Raw genomic sequence first — 20098 nt, 5'->3', positions numbered from 1 at the left:
CGAGTAACTCACCTTCTGACTCCCCAAAGCCTGTCCCACCATCTACAAGGCACAAGGCAGGAGTGTGATGGAATATTCTCCCTTTGCCTGGACAGGTGCAGTTCCCACAACAATCAGCAAGCTCAACACTGTCCAGGACAAAGCAGCCCGCTTGATTGACACATCCACAAACATTCACTCCCTCCACCACCGACGCACAGTAGCAGCATTGTGTACCATCTACAAGATGCACTGCAGGAATTCACCAAGGCTCCTTGGACAGCAACTTCCAAACCCATGACCATTACCATCTAGAAGGACAAGGGCAGCAAATAAATGGTAACACCACCACTTGGAAGTTTCCCTCCAAGTCACTCATCATCCTGACTTGGAAGTATATCACCGTTCCTTCACAGTCACTGGGTCAAAATCCTGGAACTCCCTTCTTAACAGCACTGTGGGTATGCATACACCACATGGATTGCAGCAGTTCAAGGAGGCAGCTCACCACCACCTTCTCAAGGGCAACTCAGCGTGGGCAATAAATCTGGCCCAGCCAGCAAAGCCCACATCCCTTGAAAGAATAAAAAGTATGGTCTTCCTTAACTTTATTAATCATTTTAAGAATTATTTTCTATTGCCTTTTTATCTTGTCAATATATTTTTTTCCAATTTACCTTCCCTAATTCCATTCCTAGTCCCTCAAAATTAACTTTTTTTTCCAAACTATGAGTTTGGAGTTTGTCTTGCTTGTGCCTTTTTCAATCACTGGCTTAAATTATAATTGGGTCATATTTTGATCTCAAATTAATAGTTAGGTTAATGAGGTTGCCACTATGAGCGAATGGATACAGCAACTTCAGATGAGTGGCAGATGCGGTAAAATGTGGGCCTGCTAAAGTGGGAAGGATGGTGGAGGGGGGCCAGGAGAGTTGGGCAGGGCTGCCCGCATTGGATTTCTGACGTTGGGAAAACAGTCTTCAATTAAGTTGGGGATGGGAAGAGCCTAATGCAGGAATCCCACCTGCCAGCGACAGAAATACAATTAGGTTAATTTATGAGCCACTAAAAGCCAATTATCCAAGTGGACCAGAATTTAATGGGAGTAGCATGACTGCCCTATGACTCCTGAAATGCTGTCAGGTTTGCCCGTGGCTTCGAAGGGGGGAGTGTCCCTCATTGATAGGCACAATGTGCCAATTGAAGGACCTGACACTAACAGTGAAAGCCACCCACTTGCCCTTATCTCTGACCAACCCCCTTTACCTCCCAGCCTTCTCCAGCCTCCCCCTCACTCACCTGGGATCTGCTATTGCTCCTGGGGTTGGCCTCAGTGCATCACTGACAGTGGCAAAAAGCAAGTTTAAAACAAGGTGCATGTAGGGGGAAACAAAATGTTGAAAACAAACACCATTTGGTAATTTCCAACATTTCCTAGGCATGAGGATATTTGCAAATTGTGGCTCACTGAGCCTCTATTGTGTGAATAGGTAACAGGACACAGGGCACAAACAATGAAATCAAACCAAAAAAGTAAAATTGAAGATGAACTTTATTTTGTCAAGCACCAAGGGAGTACAATGTAAACTGCAAACAGAGGTCAGACCATGCAACAGATAATACAACACATTGTAGCTGGATGGTGGATGGGAAGGCTACCGGTACAAGTTTTGGCCTTTACAAGTTGCATGAAGGAAAATAAAATTCATCTTTTAAAGAGCAAGACATCTCACAAATCAAGCAATAAAAAGAATAGGAACAGGTATATACAAAACAAACACACACATACATGCAATCAGACAATGAATCATAGAATATGTATTGTCACAACTTCAGTTAGGCAAAGGATTTTTAAAAACAAACATTTGCATCTAAATAATTGTATGTTAAACAATAATTTACAACACATCATGCAATTTCTTGTACAAACTTTCAGTGTTGTATGTTTTACCAGGTCATTTAAATAGCATCCTATACTCAGCAAACTCATTAACCTTTAAATCACTGAATTACAGTGAAATTAAATATTTAAAAGCTGCACAAGTTTTCTATTGCATACTAAAACTTTTTAAAATATATATATTAAATCTTCATGTTCCTCACTGCATGTTGCCCAATTAGTTCATGCTTCGAATTTATAATTTCATGCAGCTGGTGACCGACTATTTCAGAATTGCACTGGCTAATACACAAGAAGGGCAAGCTGATTTTTTTTTGGAATGCTAAACATTTGTCACTTGCCATAGTTGAGAAATGTTGTCATCTTCCCAGGCTGCAGTCTTTCCAAAAAAAAAAGTCCCTGAAGCTTTGTGAATTCAAGAGGGGCCAGATCATTTTGTTTTCTGTAAACCTTTTGGAGTCTTTTGGTGCAATTAGCTGGGTGCACTGACTTAGCAAAGCCTCAGGGAGTCACTGAAAAAGGCTTAATCCATGGAAAATGTATATGGACAATAGTGAGTGATTATAGCAGATTGGAATGACTGAAATTGTTGACTTGGGTACAGCTATCAGGCTGGATATATTGGGAGTTACAATGCTGCTTTTCACCCAGACTTTTGTTGATCTGTTACAACAAATTTATTGCAACAACTGTGTAACTGCGTGCTGTAATGCAAACTTAGAAAATAAAAGCTTCCATCACTTTGGTTTCAATGGTTGAGTCCAGTTACTACTCACCTGCATTTGAAATCAGACAGATCAGTTTAAAAAATAAATGGCAGTCACCACACACATGAACCTGACACCAAATGTCTGTTTTATTACAAAGTCCATTTTTACATTAATCTGTCTTTTATGATGAGAAGGCAATAAATTTTCAGCAAATCTTGGAATTCAAACTATGACCTGATGCTTCAGTTCTGCGCCAAGTCTAGTTCTGGATTTGGGGGGGAAATAAAATAGCAAAACTATAATAGAGGCACATTTCTTAAGGATTTAACCTGTGCCTTGAGAGGAGTGGGGTGTGGCACAAGAGAGAGGGTGAGGGAGAGGGAGAGGGAGAAAAGATCTGAAAGATCTTTTTCCATTAGCAATTAAACGTTACAAAAATATTCAACGACAGCAATGACTCAAGTTCATCAACTGCAACTGAAATCAGCTACGAGCTTTTGATGTGGATAAGTTTCAGTTCCAATTCAGCAAACTGTGGTCTTTACGCTGCTCTAGCCCTTCTTCAGTTGAAAACAACCGCATCTTAACACAAATTAGCAAATGGTTTAGCACACTGCATTTCAGCTGACTGGTAATATGAAGCTGGTGTGACACTACCTTCAGTAAACATAAGCCATTTCATTTTACGGTTCGGTACTGGTTAACTGACAGCTCAGCCGAATGTGTTATTGAATCAATAGAGGCTCTGTGAGGCGGAAATATACTCAAGAAAGTCTCCAAAATTTTTTTCTCCCCTCAAAAATAAAACGCCCATAAGAATTTTGGAAGGCACTTGCGTGGTAAGTAGTAGGGATGGAGGCCAGCACTGCCTGTCCTTTCCACCCAGCAGACATTTTTAAACCATTAGTTAAAAATATAAAAGATCAAAAGGCAATGGTCGACATCTTTGACAAGTCTAAAGAATTGTCAAGTGAATTGGAAATAGCTGCATTACCTACATCTTTAGTTCAGGCCTTTCAAATTCAAGGTCACAATGTTCTTCTTCAGGCTTTAATATCCGTAACTGACTTGACTAACTATACTTCCCTTCATTCATAACCCTTCACCAATAACAACCAACTTTCATCACTTATCCACAGGCTGAATTTAGAGCCAAGTACAAATGCGGGAAAAAAACCTCAAGAACCCAGCAACGGCTTAGTTCAAACCACCAGCATGTTTATTAATAACTTTTAAATTATACACGACCGAAAGTGTAAGCTGTATACTATTGATCAGATTCAGTAGGTCCCTGCATTAAGTTAGTTACCCTCCAGATCAAGATCCACACCTGTGATGAGTCAGGAAGTGCTCCCAATAATAACATGCTTCCAGATGACTTTTTGTTCCCCTGCCCAACCTCGCTTTTACCCAGTAGCGTGACCACAGATCAAGAAAATGAGAAGCTTCCTGTAAACCTGACCTCTACCTCCTTTCAATATATACCCCACGTATGTAATTTAACTCGATTCCACACCCTCCAAAAACCACAACCGCAATTTAATTTAGAAGCTTAGATTCTTAAATTGTGTTGCACTACCCAATTTTGTACATTTAGAACGATACCTTTCTGAACTCTCAAATAACATTAAATGATTTGAATCGAATTCTCCAGGTGGTGCAAGTTAATTACACAAATCAGCTGTCAGCACTACAATGAACCTTCACCAAACAAAACAACTTGACTCCGCAAAACAGAATATTTTGGGGAAAAGTCAGCAAATTGTTCAGGAATACTGATGCGATACATGGGTAAACCACTAATGCAACAGACATGACTGGAAAGTATTTGAATTGGGCATAAAAATAGATCCAACTGAACTAAATTCCAATGACTCAGTGCTGCAAATTATAGTGTAACTTTACCAAAGAACAGAGATATTCAATAAGCATCAGCCAAATAGTCAAATGCTAAGGCAGAGTTTTGATGTTTGCATATATAATTGGATCATATACATACATTCTGATGACCCTTTAAATAAATTTGACAGTTATAAAACCAAAACCGCGCCCCGAAAACTGTGGGAAATGCACTTTCTATGCATCCACTGCATCATGTTAATCAGGTTTATTGTTCACCAAAGTAAAATCTAGGTATATTTTCACCTGTTATAAAATGATATGGTTACACAGGTTCAATCACTAACTTTAGTTTCTTTTGTTAGAGAATGGTTCAAAGGAATTTTTAACCCTATTTACGTAACCGCACGAATAAAATACTCGAGGCACGCACTACTGCATTATGGTAAAATTCAGGTTACTGTCTAGATGTCACTGCAATCACTGCATCTCCTTCAGACAATGCATTCAGAGTAAGACAACATTACTGTGGCTAGCTTGAACCCTCTGCAGCTCAGCTGGAAACTTTCCACAGAATTCTAGTTTCCGTTCGTTATACAAATTTCAATCGCTTACCAAAATCCTGTATGTTGTTCTTTTTTAAAAATGTTAGTCTATCTCGCATGATGGAGTCGAGATCAAGCACAGGTGGTAAAGTAGGGCTGGAGGACAGGGAGTATTTGGACCACGGTGTGCAGACGCAGTTAAGTCCCCAAATTAAAGTCTCACACACTGTCCTTACTTATACTGTTTCATTACAAATTCTTATATCTACTTTTATAATGGAAATTGCATGCACAAATGTGTGGTATTGTAATTCCAATCTCCCACTATGGGTAGTGCCGCAGCATCTCCACTGGTGGAAGGGTGCAATTAGCGCAACAAGTTTACATAGGTAGTTTCCATTAAATGAACATAGGAATGGGCAAAGAAATTTAAATGGCAATAGTGGACAGAACTGCACTCAATTTTGTGCGCAATGTCAGAATTCCATGTGGAAAATGTTTTGTTGATCTTTTATTCTGACAACAATGCTGCACTGGTTGGAAAAACACTGGCATGTTATCATGTACAATGAACTGGACTCCAGGTTCAACGGCCTGGTAAATGCTTCAGCAATTTACATGGAGGAAAACAGTTTAAACATATTAGAGACCCAACAGATCTAATCATCTAACAACCCACGACAAACATCAGGTGGGGAGAAGCGGTTTCAAAACTCTGCATGCGAAAGTAATTGGTTTGTTCCTGTTTCCACATTCAACAGGTGGTGGTCATGTGTTACACAGTTGTTTCACATATGCTTATGTGCAAAGGCCAAGACCTCAACTATTAACATTCACCATGATGGACAAGAGTGTGGAACAGCTGTTACCTCTCAAACCTGTTTTGGCAGCCAAGAATAAAAACTATATATCTCAAGCTTGTCCTTGGGGTGGGCAGGCAGAGGGAGGGCCAGCACGTTTTTAATTAAAAAAAAAGAGTATTCTATTCTGGAAATCCATTTCAAATCATTCTTTTACATTATCTACTGTAAATTGCTGCATACAAGTCGACTGGGCGTATAAGACCACCCATTTTTGAACACCAAAATGCTTGTTTAATGCCTATATACAAGTTGTAGAAGTCGACACTCCCATTTTTCAGCTGATAACGAAAGTTTAGGGCTTTACTCGCTCGACCTCGATTTTTTCAGCTCACAAATGCCTGTTCAGTCATCTTATAGGTCGGCACATGGGATCAAGCAGGCCAAACGGACCCTGTTGCCAGGTGATGATGAACAGGGATTTGACACACCCACACAGCAGACTGTGCATGGCGGCCAAAATGCAATTTTTCACATTTCAAAATGGTGACCACCTACACCAAGGCCGGAGGTTCACATTTTATACTCGGCATATAAGTTCACGGCATTTTTGGAAGGGCTTTTCAAAGCTCCAAAGGCCGACTTATAATGCCACTAACTGCAGTATCTTTTAGGCAATAAAAAACATTTTAAAATGACCAAAAAAAACACTTTGCTCATGGAATTAGAGGAAAAGTTGTAATATTCTGAAATTAGTATGCACTTATCCCTTTTATTAAAAACACACCACCTTAAAGACAGATCTGAAATTTAAATACATTTGTTCCTGGTTGGTGCAGCTCTGAGTCCCTTCTATCATTTGTTTAATAATTATGATTTTTAAACTTTTCTACTAATCTTATTTCTATGAATGAATGAAGTTTTAAAATTAAATAGTTATTCCAGTAAATGCTCAACTGCCTGATCTGAACAGTATCTAATTGCAGGACGGTCACTGAACTCAGTCTAGAATGGTTGAATTAGGAGCTTAAGAAGCCTAGGAGACATTCTCCAACTTGAAAGGCAGACACAGATGCTATAATGAAACCCAAAACAAGGAGTTTAAATTAGCATTGATAGAAATATGAAGACTAGGTGGGAGATAATATATTTGATATATATAAAAAATGTAAATTGTTCAGGGTACTGAAAGACAAGTTGCTACATTTATTTCCTCATAATAAACACTCAAAGCCTAAAGTGATCTTCAACCCCTGCCACAAATTTAGCTTCCTTAGCCATCAACTCCAGCCCCCTCTGCATCCTATTCGACCCCGAGCTCCTGACCCATCTTCCTCATCACAATGAGCATCTAATATTGCCCGTTTCCTTCTCTGCCTCAGCCCAGCTTCAGCAGAAACCCTCATTCATGCTTTCGTTACCAAACAGACTCAATTATCCCAATGCTCTCTCAGTTGGTCTCCCATTTCTCATCATTCATAAATTTGAGCTTACCCAAAACCATCAGAACTTGCACAAAATCCCATTTACCTATAAATTGATTCTAAAATTTCATTATTGCATTCAAATCTCTCCATGGTCTCACTCTTCCATGTACTTATTACCTACTACAGTGCTACAACTTAGAACTCTGTTTCTCCAACTCAGGCCTCATGTATTCCTAATTTCCTACACCCCTACCATTGGGGGGGCGTTGCCTTCAGATATCAAGGCCTAAACTCAGTTATTTCCTCCCCGAATCTCTTAGTCTATCATTGTCTGCCTAAAACTTTTCCTTTGGCCGAATATTTGGTCATCTGTCTTAGCGCCTCCTTCTTTGGTTCAGAGTAATTTTTTGTCTGATTATGCTTCTGTGAAGTGCCTCTGTTTTGCTATGTTAAAAGTGCTTATAAATGCCAATAGTTGCTGTCATTTGGGATACCTGGGAAGATCGTTTCCTGCTATATGTTCTCTCTGGGGATTAGGGCAGATCGTATAAAGTTTGATTGGACTACTCTTTCCTTTACATGTGTCTTGCATTTTATATTCTTAAGCCAAATTGATGTCATCCATCTCAGAATGCCTTGTGTGGAACATATGCAATAGCGCCATCCTGTGGTAAATTAAGTAACTACTGACAAAAGGACATTGATCTGATACATTAACTGTTTCTCTCCCCAAAGATGCTACCTGACCTGATAAGTATCCAGCCTTTTCTGTTTTTACTTCAGATTTCCAGCATTGGCAGTATTTTGCTTTTGCAATACCATAATAGAGATTAGAAATTTCATGGGTACATTGTACACTGTAGTGTCTATGTCCTCTCCCATTAAAAACCGTGAAGAACGAGCCACAATTCCACAGAGCTCCGCTCTTCCCCATGTGGCTTAACAGCATAAGCTCTGCAAAATTGGCTGTCTTCCTCTCTCATGTTCCAGTAGGTTTTTTTAGACAATGCTGTGCTACAAGAGTAGATTGGTGATCGGGAAAATCCACACTTTCAGAAATGAATGTTTACAGTTTTGTTACCTGCAGAGGGTAATGGAAGTAAATTCAATAGTAACTTCAAAAAGAAACTGGATGAATTCATGATGGGCAGAACTGCAGGGCCATGGGGAAAGAGCAGCAAAATGAAATAACTCCTTCAAAGAGCTAGTAGAGGCACAATGGATTGAATGGCCTCTTTCTGTGCTGTAAGATTCTATAGTATGTATATTTTAGCTGTGATCACATATTAAAATCCAAGAGCCCAGTAACATGTTTTAGAGTGACCTACTGTAGATTTTCTTGCTTTGTTCACTTTCACTCTGAAAACTTTTTACTTTAGACAGGTGAATACTTTCCACCAATTTAAATCATTGGGAAGATCAAAAACAGACCCAAAAAAGTAAATTTTTTCCAGTATTCAACTCAAGCAACTTACAATCTTGTGCAGTTTACATAATTTTTAGGTGCTGAAACAATTACCAGAGGATCGACTGGGTTGCTGTGACAGGATGTGATTCTTTCTTTCCTTGTAGCTAACCAAACCAAAGTAAGTTACAGCCCTACGAACAAAAACATTGTCAAACAAGACTCAGGTATATCCTGTGTTATGTTACTGAACCAATAGGCTGCCATTGGAGATTTGAATTTGAAATGCACACGATACGCTAGTTACATTGAAATGAGCCATGGTGGTCAAAAACAAAGTGTCAATGACTGGAATGGGAAAGAAAATATACAGTATAGTGGAACTTCCATTATTTTCACTCCTGTCATCCTATGTCACTGAACCAATGAGGCCTGGACCAATGATAATTATGGTTTGTCACAGTGGATTGATTGCAAATTAGAATTCAGTTCAAAGAGAGGTCAGGAATTTTGTTGTTTTTTTTAATTGGTATAGGTAAAAGTGACCATAAATAGAGTCAGATTTTAATGAAAGCCCAACTGGTTCACTAATGCCCTTTAAGGAGGAGGAAATATCCCATCCTTACCCAGTATGGTCTATAGGCGACTCCAGTCTACCACTGCAGTTGACTGTTAAATGTCCTCTGAAGTGGCCTAGCAACTCATTCAGTTGCATTATGGAAAGTAAGGATCTGCAATGAACGATGGCCTTGCCAGTGTTCCACGCCTCAAGAATGAATTAATAAACATAAAACCAAACCTCTTAAATTTTGAGGTGCATCATGTGCACGTCATGGTGGACAAAGTTTTGCTTCATATTGAATGTCTAGAGTTTTTCTGCACTGTAAATGCAAGTCCAAAGTTTGAAGCCCGTCAATAGTTTAGCCAAATTCCATTACTGATTAGTGTATCTTCTTTGCTATCAGAGCAAGGGAGTTCCACTGTATAGAACAGATTGACTGAAAAAGAGAGTCTAAAATCACAGACATTGAAAACAAACATTGTGAGACACAATCACAAAATAAAATTTATGGCCATTCTATTAAATTGGTTGTCTAATTTTCTAACTGAGATTAGAACAGGAGCATGCTCCAGATACAAGCGAGAGGTGGTGAAAACTATACTGAACATTTGGCACATAATCACTGTACAACTGGTGGACTGACAGTAGCAGCCAATTAGCAGAAGGAAACACAATCAGAGTATATTTAATACTGCCTGCATCACTTCCTAATAATCAGCTGATTATTACCAACTTTTCCAACAATTTATTGTACATCACATTCATTAGCCACTCAGTCTGAAATCACCACACATTAATATAGAAGGCACTAGTCGTTGACTATTGCACCTCTCAGCAAAGAAAAGACCCAACATTAAATTAACACTCTCTTATAAATTTCACATATATAATAAAATAGATACCTTCAAAGAACTTCAAGGGGTGACCCAATTGAACTCTTTAGACAATGAGCATAAAACTCAGTCAAACTCTGCTCTGGTGGTCTATGGGACAACTTGGCCAGATATAACTTATCCAGCAATCAAACATGCCCACATCATCTTCAAAAGTACATATGTAAATGTGGGAAAACACAAGTTATACACAAGTCTAATTTCCCCCATTTTTTGTTAAGGATGTATTATAGTGTGCACCTGTTGTTGGTGCGGGCTTAAGGCGTTTTATAGATTAAAATATTTCTAGTGATTTCACACACAGGTAGAATTCCACCCTCTCCCATATAATACATACATTTCCTGAATAAAATTAACAACTACTTTAAAAAAATAAATAAAAGCCACTTTTGGTGTGTACATGAATACATACCAGGGCCTCCCTGGAGGATTTTAGTTGCGAGTATTTTTGCCTGAATCTGACAAATTTGAGCAATATTATATGCCTTATACACAGAGAGTTCTCTAAATAAAATGTGTTTAAAACAGATCTGTGTTACAAACTAAGGACTCTTGCATTGCTTTAAACCACAACCATTCTGAGCAGGGCAGATTCCTCATCCCCAGATACTGTTACATACATTTTATTTATTCCACCTGTTAAAACTCAGTGCTTATCTTTTTATAATCATTAGCTGGTACTGAGATTCCAGAAGTCCAAGGAAGGTTTTGATGTTTATAAACTCAAGGGTATTTTGGAGACCATTTGAATGGGGTAAAGGGTAATTCAAGATTAGATTAACAAAACCAAACAACCTTTTGCTGATGTGGCAATAAAAGGAAGTTTTTAAGCAGTGTTGTACTGAGAAGTTATGCTGTGGCTTAATGCCCAATAACATTGGACCCAATTAAAAAAAAATCCTGTTAAGATTTTTCATTATTCAAGTAGAAAGAATACTTTAGTAATACAAACAGCCTGTAGTGTGGCTCAACTTTGTCACAGATTTTCACAAGGTTTTATTACCCTGGATGAACCTTTCCGTTTTAAAATCATCATGCAGATGTTTGCATTTCTTCAGATACCAACAGGATATGGAATACCATGACTTCTAAGTGGAATTGAGAAGTCCATGCAGGGCACCTACTGCTCCAAAGTAACCCTGCAGATTAAAAGGAAGAATAATCAGTGAAAAATAGCACAATTTCCATGATAACTTTTTATTTATCATTTCATGCAGCATTTTTGCATTAAACATAACACAGTATAATCTTCCAAACAAAATTGTGCTTGTGATAAGTTAGTTTCTTCTCCAATCACTTCTTGTGCTGCAGGTTAACAACTTTCTCTTCATTCTAGATTTCCACAGGGCTTCGTCCCCTCTCTTACTTTACATTAATGCAAGGGCCTCCGACACTCATCACTGGCTTGAATTCATCCTTTTGCTGATGATTCCACCCCAGGTTCATCTTTCAGATCTCTCATTTTCTGTGCTCATAATCCTCAGTCCTCTTGTACTGCAATGGATAAATCACAACATCTTGCTCTCCTCCAGATTTTTTTTGAGGAAGCAAAAACCTGCTTTCTTTTGAATTAGTGTCGGTTCATCTGTGGGCCTCTTGCTAGGCTGACCATCAACTGCCACTTTTGTATGGCTCTAACTTCCTACTCTATCAACATTTTTGACTTCATCTCTCCCAACCTCAAGTGGAGCCTGTTCAACTCCCCATTGCTAAAGGTCAGTTCCTTCTAAACATTTATTTTTTCAACAGCATTCTGCACTTTCTAAAGCCTAAAATTCTGCCCAAAACTACCGTACCCTTAGCAGAAAGTAGGCTCTTCTAGCACTTCTTGCATTCCTAGACATGGTACCAAAAGATGAATGTAGTTGAATTGGCAATTTAATTCGCCATTAGCCTCTAACCTCGTCTTCCAAGAGCATGCATGACAGCATACCCAAGCTCAGAATGACTGAGACAGGGAAGTCCAGAAGACACTGACCATTGCAGTGCTTTAAAGTGAAGAAAAACAAGAAACCTTTGAGTGATGTTGGCTGAGGAATCATTGCTATACAAGAACCAAAAAGTATCTCTAGCTCCCCAATGACAGTGAGGAGCAAATACTTCTCCTCAAGTCCAACATGTATTGCTTAACCAAGAAAGTTAAGCTGGATTATTTGATCCAGCTCTTTTTGCTGTGCCTGGGAATTCGAGGTACATAAATTGGCTGCCACGTTCTCCTACATAACAACAGTGACTACATTTCAAAACTGAAGTGTTTTGGGGCAATTCGTAGACGTGAAGGGTTCCAGTTGAGGAGTATCAAAAGCACATTGATGATTAGAGAATAATCTGATAGACCAAACACAACATTTAAAAATAAAACTGCAACATTGCCCTTTAGAGAAATACTGTTTTGGCATTTTCAATTTCAGTTATTCTGGTGTACTGTTACTTCAAATGATCTTTTATTTTTTCTAGAATATTGAAAGGCAATTAAAAAAAATATATTTCTGCATTCCGCAATTTTCTTCCCCTTTCCTTCTCTCATTTTGACTTTGCTAGCAGTACTTAGATACCTTCCAGACCTACAATAGGTTAGCTGACTTTGGGGCCCCTAACACGAAGCATAGCCATTCTCGCAGGACACCATACAGATAAATGCAGAGCTGCAGGGTGCAAGAAGTGGTACAGTTCAGTGATGTAGCTTGGGACCTCAGCTTTTCACCATGTATATTAGCGGCTTGTATAAAGGAATAGGAAGTTAGATATCTAAGTTTGCAGATAACACCAAGTCAGAAAGCACAGTAAGCATTGTAACTTCCTTCTCCCTTCTACAAAGGGTCACTAGACATGTTGATTGGGCAAAACTGCAACCCAAACCCTAAAATTGCAATAGGGGTTCACCTGTTCCTTCACCATAACATTGCATCATTTGTCACAGCAAATGACAAAATTAATTGCCCGGTGCCTAATCATTAGCATCATACGTACTTCCATTGCAGCAGCTTCAATGTGAAGATTAAGCAACAAGAAATGTTACTATACACCAATTGAATAGCTGCATGAACGTGATACCATCATACTGCACCCAGAGAGATTTTTATTTGTGTTTTCATAAACGAAGAACAAATTACTATTTTTACTATTGAAAGGACAGTGAATGGCTGCAACTGTTTCACATTAGATAAGACTCGTTGACAAAAATGTTGGGCAATTGCTTGGACTTTGGGAAATTCGCAATGTAGACTTTTATCAAATAAATGAGCAGGATCAAATCGTTTTAGATGAATTCCTTCAGATACACAAAATAACTGGTAAAGCACACACCTCATGTTCCAGAAACAATGCCTTCAGCTGACCTGTTGACCAGTAATCCAGTGCATAGGCCAGGAGTTTCATCGACAGTGTATTGACTCGCAGGAAGTTGCCAACAAAAACGACTCTGTTTATCTTCTGCAAACAATAAAAATATGAAGTGGTGAAACAAGGTAAGAAACAAGGTTCACCAGAACGTAAAATTATGGAAGTCACTGGTATTCGCAGAACATAGCAATCTAAAGGTACCAGCTTTTGAATAAAACAGTGGTCTGCTTACGGATACACTGATCATTTCCAACCCAAGAAAGCAAATAGAGCTGGAGGAGGAAGCCAGAACTTATGTTTTGCACAGTAATCCTTCAATGTAAATTCGCTGTCATCTTACTCTGTATGTGCCTTTTTCTGCTTCTGACCATAGTGGAACAAATTAGCCTATGGGAGCAGGTACAAAATATTTTAAATTGAATGTGTTCAGAAGTATACCTCATCAGGATTTTCACCTCTAGAAGTTCGGTCAGTTTAAAAAAAAAATCACCGGGCTTTAAGAAAACAGATCAACTGAAAAAAATAGATGTGTTCAATCTGATAATCTTTCACCACCTGTATCTAAAATTTGAATCAGACTGAAGATGACAAGATAATCTTACAAACCTTACCACTTGCAAAAGTTTATTTAGCTGGAGGACATTTTGCAAAGCTGAACTGGGCTCCAACTGTATCATTAGCAATGTTCTTTTTATCATTCATTCTCAGAATCTGGGTGTTGTTAGCGAGGACAGCATTATCAAGGGTTGCAGAATATAAGCAACACCTTCTAAATTAACAACACAAAACATCAGCCTTTTAAAAATATGGATGACTTGCCTGATGAATTGGTTATAGGATGGCTCTTTAATGTAATTACAATTACTTCACCAAATACAGCAGCTACTTAAAAATGAAGTTTAGTGAACAACTTTTCTACTCAGTCTACAGATAGATATTCCCATTATACAGGTTCTATACAGATATTTCCATTATTAAATTACTGGACATTACTGTAGAGTTAGGTAGCTTGGCTTAGGGGGAAAAGTAAAGACGGCACAGGACAAGGGAACAGATCATTTAGAATTGTTCAACGATGCGAGGCCTCTGAGCTTTCATAGCCCTGTACAATGCTGCTTGATCTTCACGTCACAAGGCAGCACTGTAAAGAAGCCGAAAGTACAGAGAATCTTAAGTTCTTTTCACAGATTTGATAATTATTGAGGCTTGAGAAAAACATTCTCCTGCACAGCTTCTCTCACTCCAGATATGTGAATTCTTTCCTGTCAGAATATATTAAGATAAGCGTCAGCTTAACATTCTCACTCATGGTTTTGTATTTAAGCCTCATTTCAGGATTTTGAACACTTAATCCAGTCTGACATTCCAATGCAAAGATGAAAAATAAAGACTTGCGTTGATAAAATGCCTTTCATGACCACTGCACATCCCAAACCGCTTTACAGATAATGAAGTACTTTTTGAAAGGCAATGTAGGGAGGGCACCAGCCACACCCAAGATCTGCAGTCCTGCCACACAGTTGCGAATGGTGGTGGATTATTAAACAACTAACTGGAGGAGGTGGCTCCACAAATATCCCCATCCTCAACGATGGGGGAGGCCAGCACACCAGTGCAAAGGATAAGGCTGAAGTATTTGCAACAATCTTCAGCCAGAAGTGCCGAGTTGCTGATCCACCTCTGCCTCCTCTGGAGGTCCCCAGCATGATAGATGCCAGTCTTCAGCCAATTCGATTTACTCCACTTATCATCAAGAAACAGATGAAGGCACCGGATACTGCAAAGGCTATGGCCCCTGACAATATTCCAGCAACAGTACTGAAGACTTGTGCTCCAGAACTTGCTGTGCCCCATGCCAAGCTTTTCCAGTGCAACACTGGCATCTACCCGGGTTTGTGGAAAATTGCCCAGGTATGCCCTGTATACAAAAGTAGGACAAATCTAACCCGGCCAATTACCATCCCATCAGTCTACTCTTGATCATCAGTAAAGTGGTGGAAGGAGACATCAACAGTGCTATTAAGCGGCACTTGCTTAGCAATAACCTGCTCACTGATACTCAGTTTGGGTTCCACCAGGATTACTCAGCTCCTGACTTCATTACAGCCTTAGTTCAAACATGGACAAAAGAGCTGCACTCCAGAGGTGAGGCGAGAGTGACTACCCTTGACATCAAAACAACATTTGACTGGGTGTGGCATCAAGGAGCACTAGCAAACCTGGGATTAATGTGAATCGGTGGTAGGGATGGGGGGGAACTCTCCACTGGTTGGAGTCATACCTAGCACAAAGGAAGATGGTTGTGGTCGTTGGAGGTCAATCATCTCAGTTCCAGGACATCACTGCAGGAGTTCCTCAGGGTAGTGTCCTAGGCCCAACCATTTTCAGCTGCTTCAATGATCTTCCTTCCTTCTATCATAAGGTCAGAAGTGCAGACGTGAGCTGATAATTGCACAATGTTCAGCACCATTTGAGACTCCTCAGATACTGAAGCAGTCCAAATGTCCAAATGCAACAAGACTTGGACAATTCCAGGCTTGAGCTGACAAGTGAAAATTAACATTCGCACTACACAAGTGCCAGGCAATGACCATCTCCAACAAGAATGAATCTAACCATCACCCCTCGACAGTCATTGGCATTACCATCGCTGAATCCCCCACTATTTACAACCTGGGGGGTTACCATTGACTAGAAACTGAACTAGACTAGCCATATAATATTGTAGCTACGAGAGCAGGTCAGAGGCTAGGAATCTTGCAGTGAGTAACTCACCTCCGGACTTCCCAAAGCCTGTCCACCATCTACATGGCACAAGTCAGGAGATGGAATACTCTCCACTTGCCTGACACCCCATCCACAAACATTCACTCTCTTCACCACCATCAAACAGTGGCAACAGCGTGTACGAGATACAAGATGCACTGCAGAAACTCACCAAGCCTCCTTAGGCATCACCTTTCAAACCCAAGGCCCCTACCATCTAGAAGGACAAGGGCAGCAAATAGGTGGGAACACCACCTGGAAGGTCCCCTCCAAGCCACTTGCCATCCTGACTTGGGAATATAACACCGTTCATTCACTGTCACTGGGTCAAAATCCTGAAACTCCCTCCCTAACAGCATTGTGGATGTACCTACACCACATGGACTGCAGCAGTTCAAGAAGGCAGCTCACCATCACCTTCTAAAGAGAAATAAGGGATGGGCAATAAAGCTGGCCCAGCCAGTGAGGCTCACGTCCCATGAATGAATAGTAAAAAAAAGTCCAATCAGCACACAGCAAGTTCCAAAAAAAAACAGTAATGTGAAAATGACCAGATAATCTGTCTGTGATATTGATTGAGGGATAAATATGGGCCAAGGCACCAAGGATAACACATCTGCTAGTGCTGAGGGATCTCTTACAGCCATGAGGGGGCAATTATCTTGTTAGAAAGACTGCACCTCAAACATTGCAGCATTCTCTCAGCACTGTGCTGGAGTCAGCTTAGACTTTTGTGTTCAAATCCTGGAGCAGAGCTTCAAGCCACAGCCACTGATGCTAAGGTAAGTGCACTACCAACTGAGCAACATCTTGTTGCTAATTAAATGCCATACTTCAGATAGGATGCTAAATTGAGACAGTTTCTCGTTAACTACCAACCCTTAAAAAAAAATTAACTGCTCACTCATCTACCGAGTTTACAGGACTCAGGTGTGCGAAGTTGCACATCACCAATTAACTTCATTGAATTTGAATTAACTACAAAATTATGTGAGATATGGAATTATAGAAAAGCAACTTTGTTAGGTAAGATGACATCAAGAATTCAGTAAATATATTAACATTTTCTTTTCTTCACATTTTTCAGCAATATTACGCTACATGCATTCAGATCAAGAGATTTTTGTTTCATAAAAGCTGTATATATTTGAACTATTTTATGTTAGTTTCCTCTTAATTTGGTTGCGATCATAAAATGCATTACTCTCAAATGCATGAACTGAGCAGACACACGCAGAATCCCCTCCACTTTAGGGCGTATGGAATGGGATCTCAGGAAACTTTCCCCTTGGAACAGAGCTACAATGAGGGGATTGAAGAAAGTTAATCCATATGACACCCCACTCCATGGGTGCTTCAGCCTCTTTTCTTGTGTGTATTTTTATAAATATATATCCTGAAACACTGACTGTGGACTGGCTTAGACAAGTAGATAACCTAACTAGCTGTTAGGTTGTACATAACTACGGAAAATACTAATCTTCAGACATAATTATCCAGTTTTGAACAAATTAATATTTGTCCTGAAATGTTGCACACACTGTAGTGCACTTTAAATACATAGCAACAATTTTAATCAAAGACACTACTGATAATTGAAATACAAATTCAGGTGGATTTCAATATTAGAATACATTTTAACATCAGAAACACCAATAAAAATGGGTCAAGTTTCATTGCTGCCACGATAATTGCTGTGGAAATCCATATATTTACATATCCCATATCTATAACAGAAAGGCAAGTAAACCAATGCAGTCATTCAACGATGGCAATGGTATTTTACATTAAGGAGAGAAGGTCAGATCTTCCCTTCTTTGGAATGGTCACTGCCTGGCACTTGTGTGGCACAACTGTTACTTGCCATTATCAGCCAAAGCCTGGATGTTATCCAGGTCTTGCTGCCATGCAGGCATGAACTCCTTCAGTACTTGAGTTGCAAATGGTGCAGAGCACTAATTTCACACAGGAACTCCACAACATACACAGTACAGTAAAGCCAACCATCATCTGAAAAACAATTAACTGCTGACTGAACTGCTATACCTCATTCACTGCACACATTCGGGCTATGGATCCAATGTTGTTTGTGATGGTAACCAAGGTAGCTCTTGCTAGGTCTTCTTTGCTGACCGAGTCTCTCTTCTCCCTGCAAATCATGTTGCCAAAGCTATAAGAGAAAAAGAAAGTTTACTATTAGGTTATGAAGAACCCGCATGGTTTTTAAATCTATACATACAGATCAGAACAACATTAAACCAGGAGAACTTAGCTTTCACCTCTTCCCCTCTTTTCCCTTTACTTCTTTGTATGAACTGTAAAGCTCTTGGAGACATCAATCTGTACAAATGGAGTGCTACGGAAATTTAAATTAATATTCTACAATTATATTGGCCATTTTACTTCAGTCTCTCCTGTCCATAGAGTTAGACTCCTTGCTGGGGTACAATTATAAAAGGTGCTGGGCACACTATGCACCTTCTTCTTGTGTATGACATCCTGCAGCTTTATGTGTCCAAGTCCAAGTTAGACAGCCAAGTTACAGCATTGTGTTAAAAGGAAAATACTATGGACGCTGGAAATCTGAAATAAAAAGTGTGTGTTGTTAGGTGGATTGCCTTAAATCCTTGCGGCGCATTTTTGTAGGCCACATACATTCAATGTGGTGAACAGTCTGATCCAGGTTACCACAGTCGCCCGCTGGGGCGTCCTTGAAATTCTGTTTGTAGGGGAGTTGTGACGTCCTGGCATGGAAACTGCGGCTCCTGTTGAGTGCAGACCACTGTTTACAAGGGAGGTTGAACCCTGGAGGCTCTAATGTCAGATCGCTCTTGCAAACCTTTCTGGAACTCTCAATATTTTGGGTGATGCTGGGGTTTTGACAAAAAGGACAAATGATGCAACCTCTGGGCTATCACCAGTATCACCAACAAAGGTCCAGTAGGTGATCCGACTCTGGTGCCTTAGCCCAAGCAGTCATTATACAGGTGTTAGCCTCAAAAAGCAAAAGATGAGTATCAATGTCCCACTGAGCTTACAGGGATATCAAATTACTCCAATTCTGTCTTTACCCGATTGTCATAGTTGGGCACTGTCAAGAGGGATTGCTGGACAGTAATCGAAAGTAGGAACCAATGTTCCCTGCAATTTTCTGTTCTGTTCAGAGTCTATTTGTTGAACCGTGTAATATACTGTGGATTACTACACAGCCATGAAGCTTAGCGGGATCATTGGTGGGGACCATGGATAACACAGGGGTAGTCAGGCTAACTGTAGCACCCCGACACCTGCACCAACTTGGGCCAGCTGATTTAGTACAGACCCACAATTTCCCTGCTCTGTATAGCATAGCTCAGCTACACTGGGTAAACTTGACGAGCTGTCTGGGAACCTTTTTCTGGTTTTATAACATTTGAGGCAGTGGCCAACTAATTCCACAAAACCTAAAGTTGCAATCATTATAAATTAAAAGCAGGATTTGGTCATGTTTACTTCAGAAAGGCAAATTTAAGCAAGATCTACTATTATGACCAGCCTGGACCATGCATATCTGTGGCCATTATATTTTCATTTTTATAATGGCAGCAATCACAGCTGGTAACTAACGATACAATATTCTTTAACCTAATAGCATTTGTGTGCCTATAGTTTAATATTTTAAGCTGACGTGTGAGTGTGTACTCTAAGTATGGTTTGATATTTCATTTTAATTAAAAATGGATTTAAAAATTGACTTAGTGCACCTGCCACAATTGGCCTTGCGTTCTTCCCTGCAACACAAGATGGCAATGAAGCATTTTCAAACACTTAGTCATGGTCATGATCTTTAATAACTTCCAATCAATATTAAAAATATTCCTTGGAGATAGAGGGGAAGTGCAAAACTAAATACAGAAGGTGCTAGCAATAAACATGGGTCTCTTTAGAAGG

The 20098-nt window shown here is 39.7% G+C and overlaps 1 protein-coding gene across 2 annotated transcripts in view; it reads right to left on the bottom strand.

The window, feature by feature from the left end:
• Positions 1-1513: 1513 nt before the first annotated feature.
• LOC144685767 (pantothenate kinase 3) overlaps positions 1514-20098 on the bottom strand; it is a 48788-nt gene continuing 30203 nt past the window's right edge. Inside the window, exons 5-8 of one of the 2 annotated variants that reach the window (XR_013577780.1) lie at positions 18215-18338; positions 13635-13789; positions 13367-13492; positions 11187-11199 (exon numbers count right to left, since the gene is read on the bottom strand). Coding sequence is in view for 1 of the 2 variants with exons in the window: in XM_078550618.1 (XP_078406744.1) it covers positions 11149-11199; positions 13367-13492; positions 18215-18338 (301 nt within the window). In the remaining variant the exon portion in view is untranslated. Of the gene's footprint in view, positions 11200-13366; positions 13493-13634; positions 13790-18214; positions 18339-20098 lie in introns of both variants that reach the window. The other variant, XM_078550618.1, reaches the window with a different exon arrangement.

This window comes from Cetorhinus maximus, chromosome 10, assembly GCF_964194155.1.
Source record: "Cetorhinus maximus chromosome 10, sCetMax3.hap1.1, whole genome shotgun sequence".
Lineage (NCBI taxonomy): Eukaryota > Metazoa > Chordata > Chondrichthyes > Lamniformes > Cetorhinidae > Cetorhinus > Cetorhinus maximus.
Note: the sequence above shows the minus strand (reverse complement) of the source record. Positions and strands in the feature narration are given on the sequence as shown.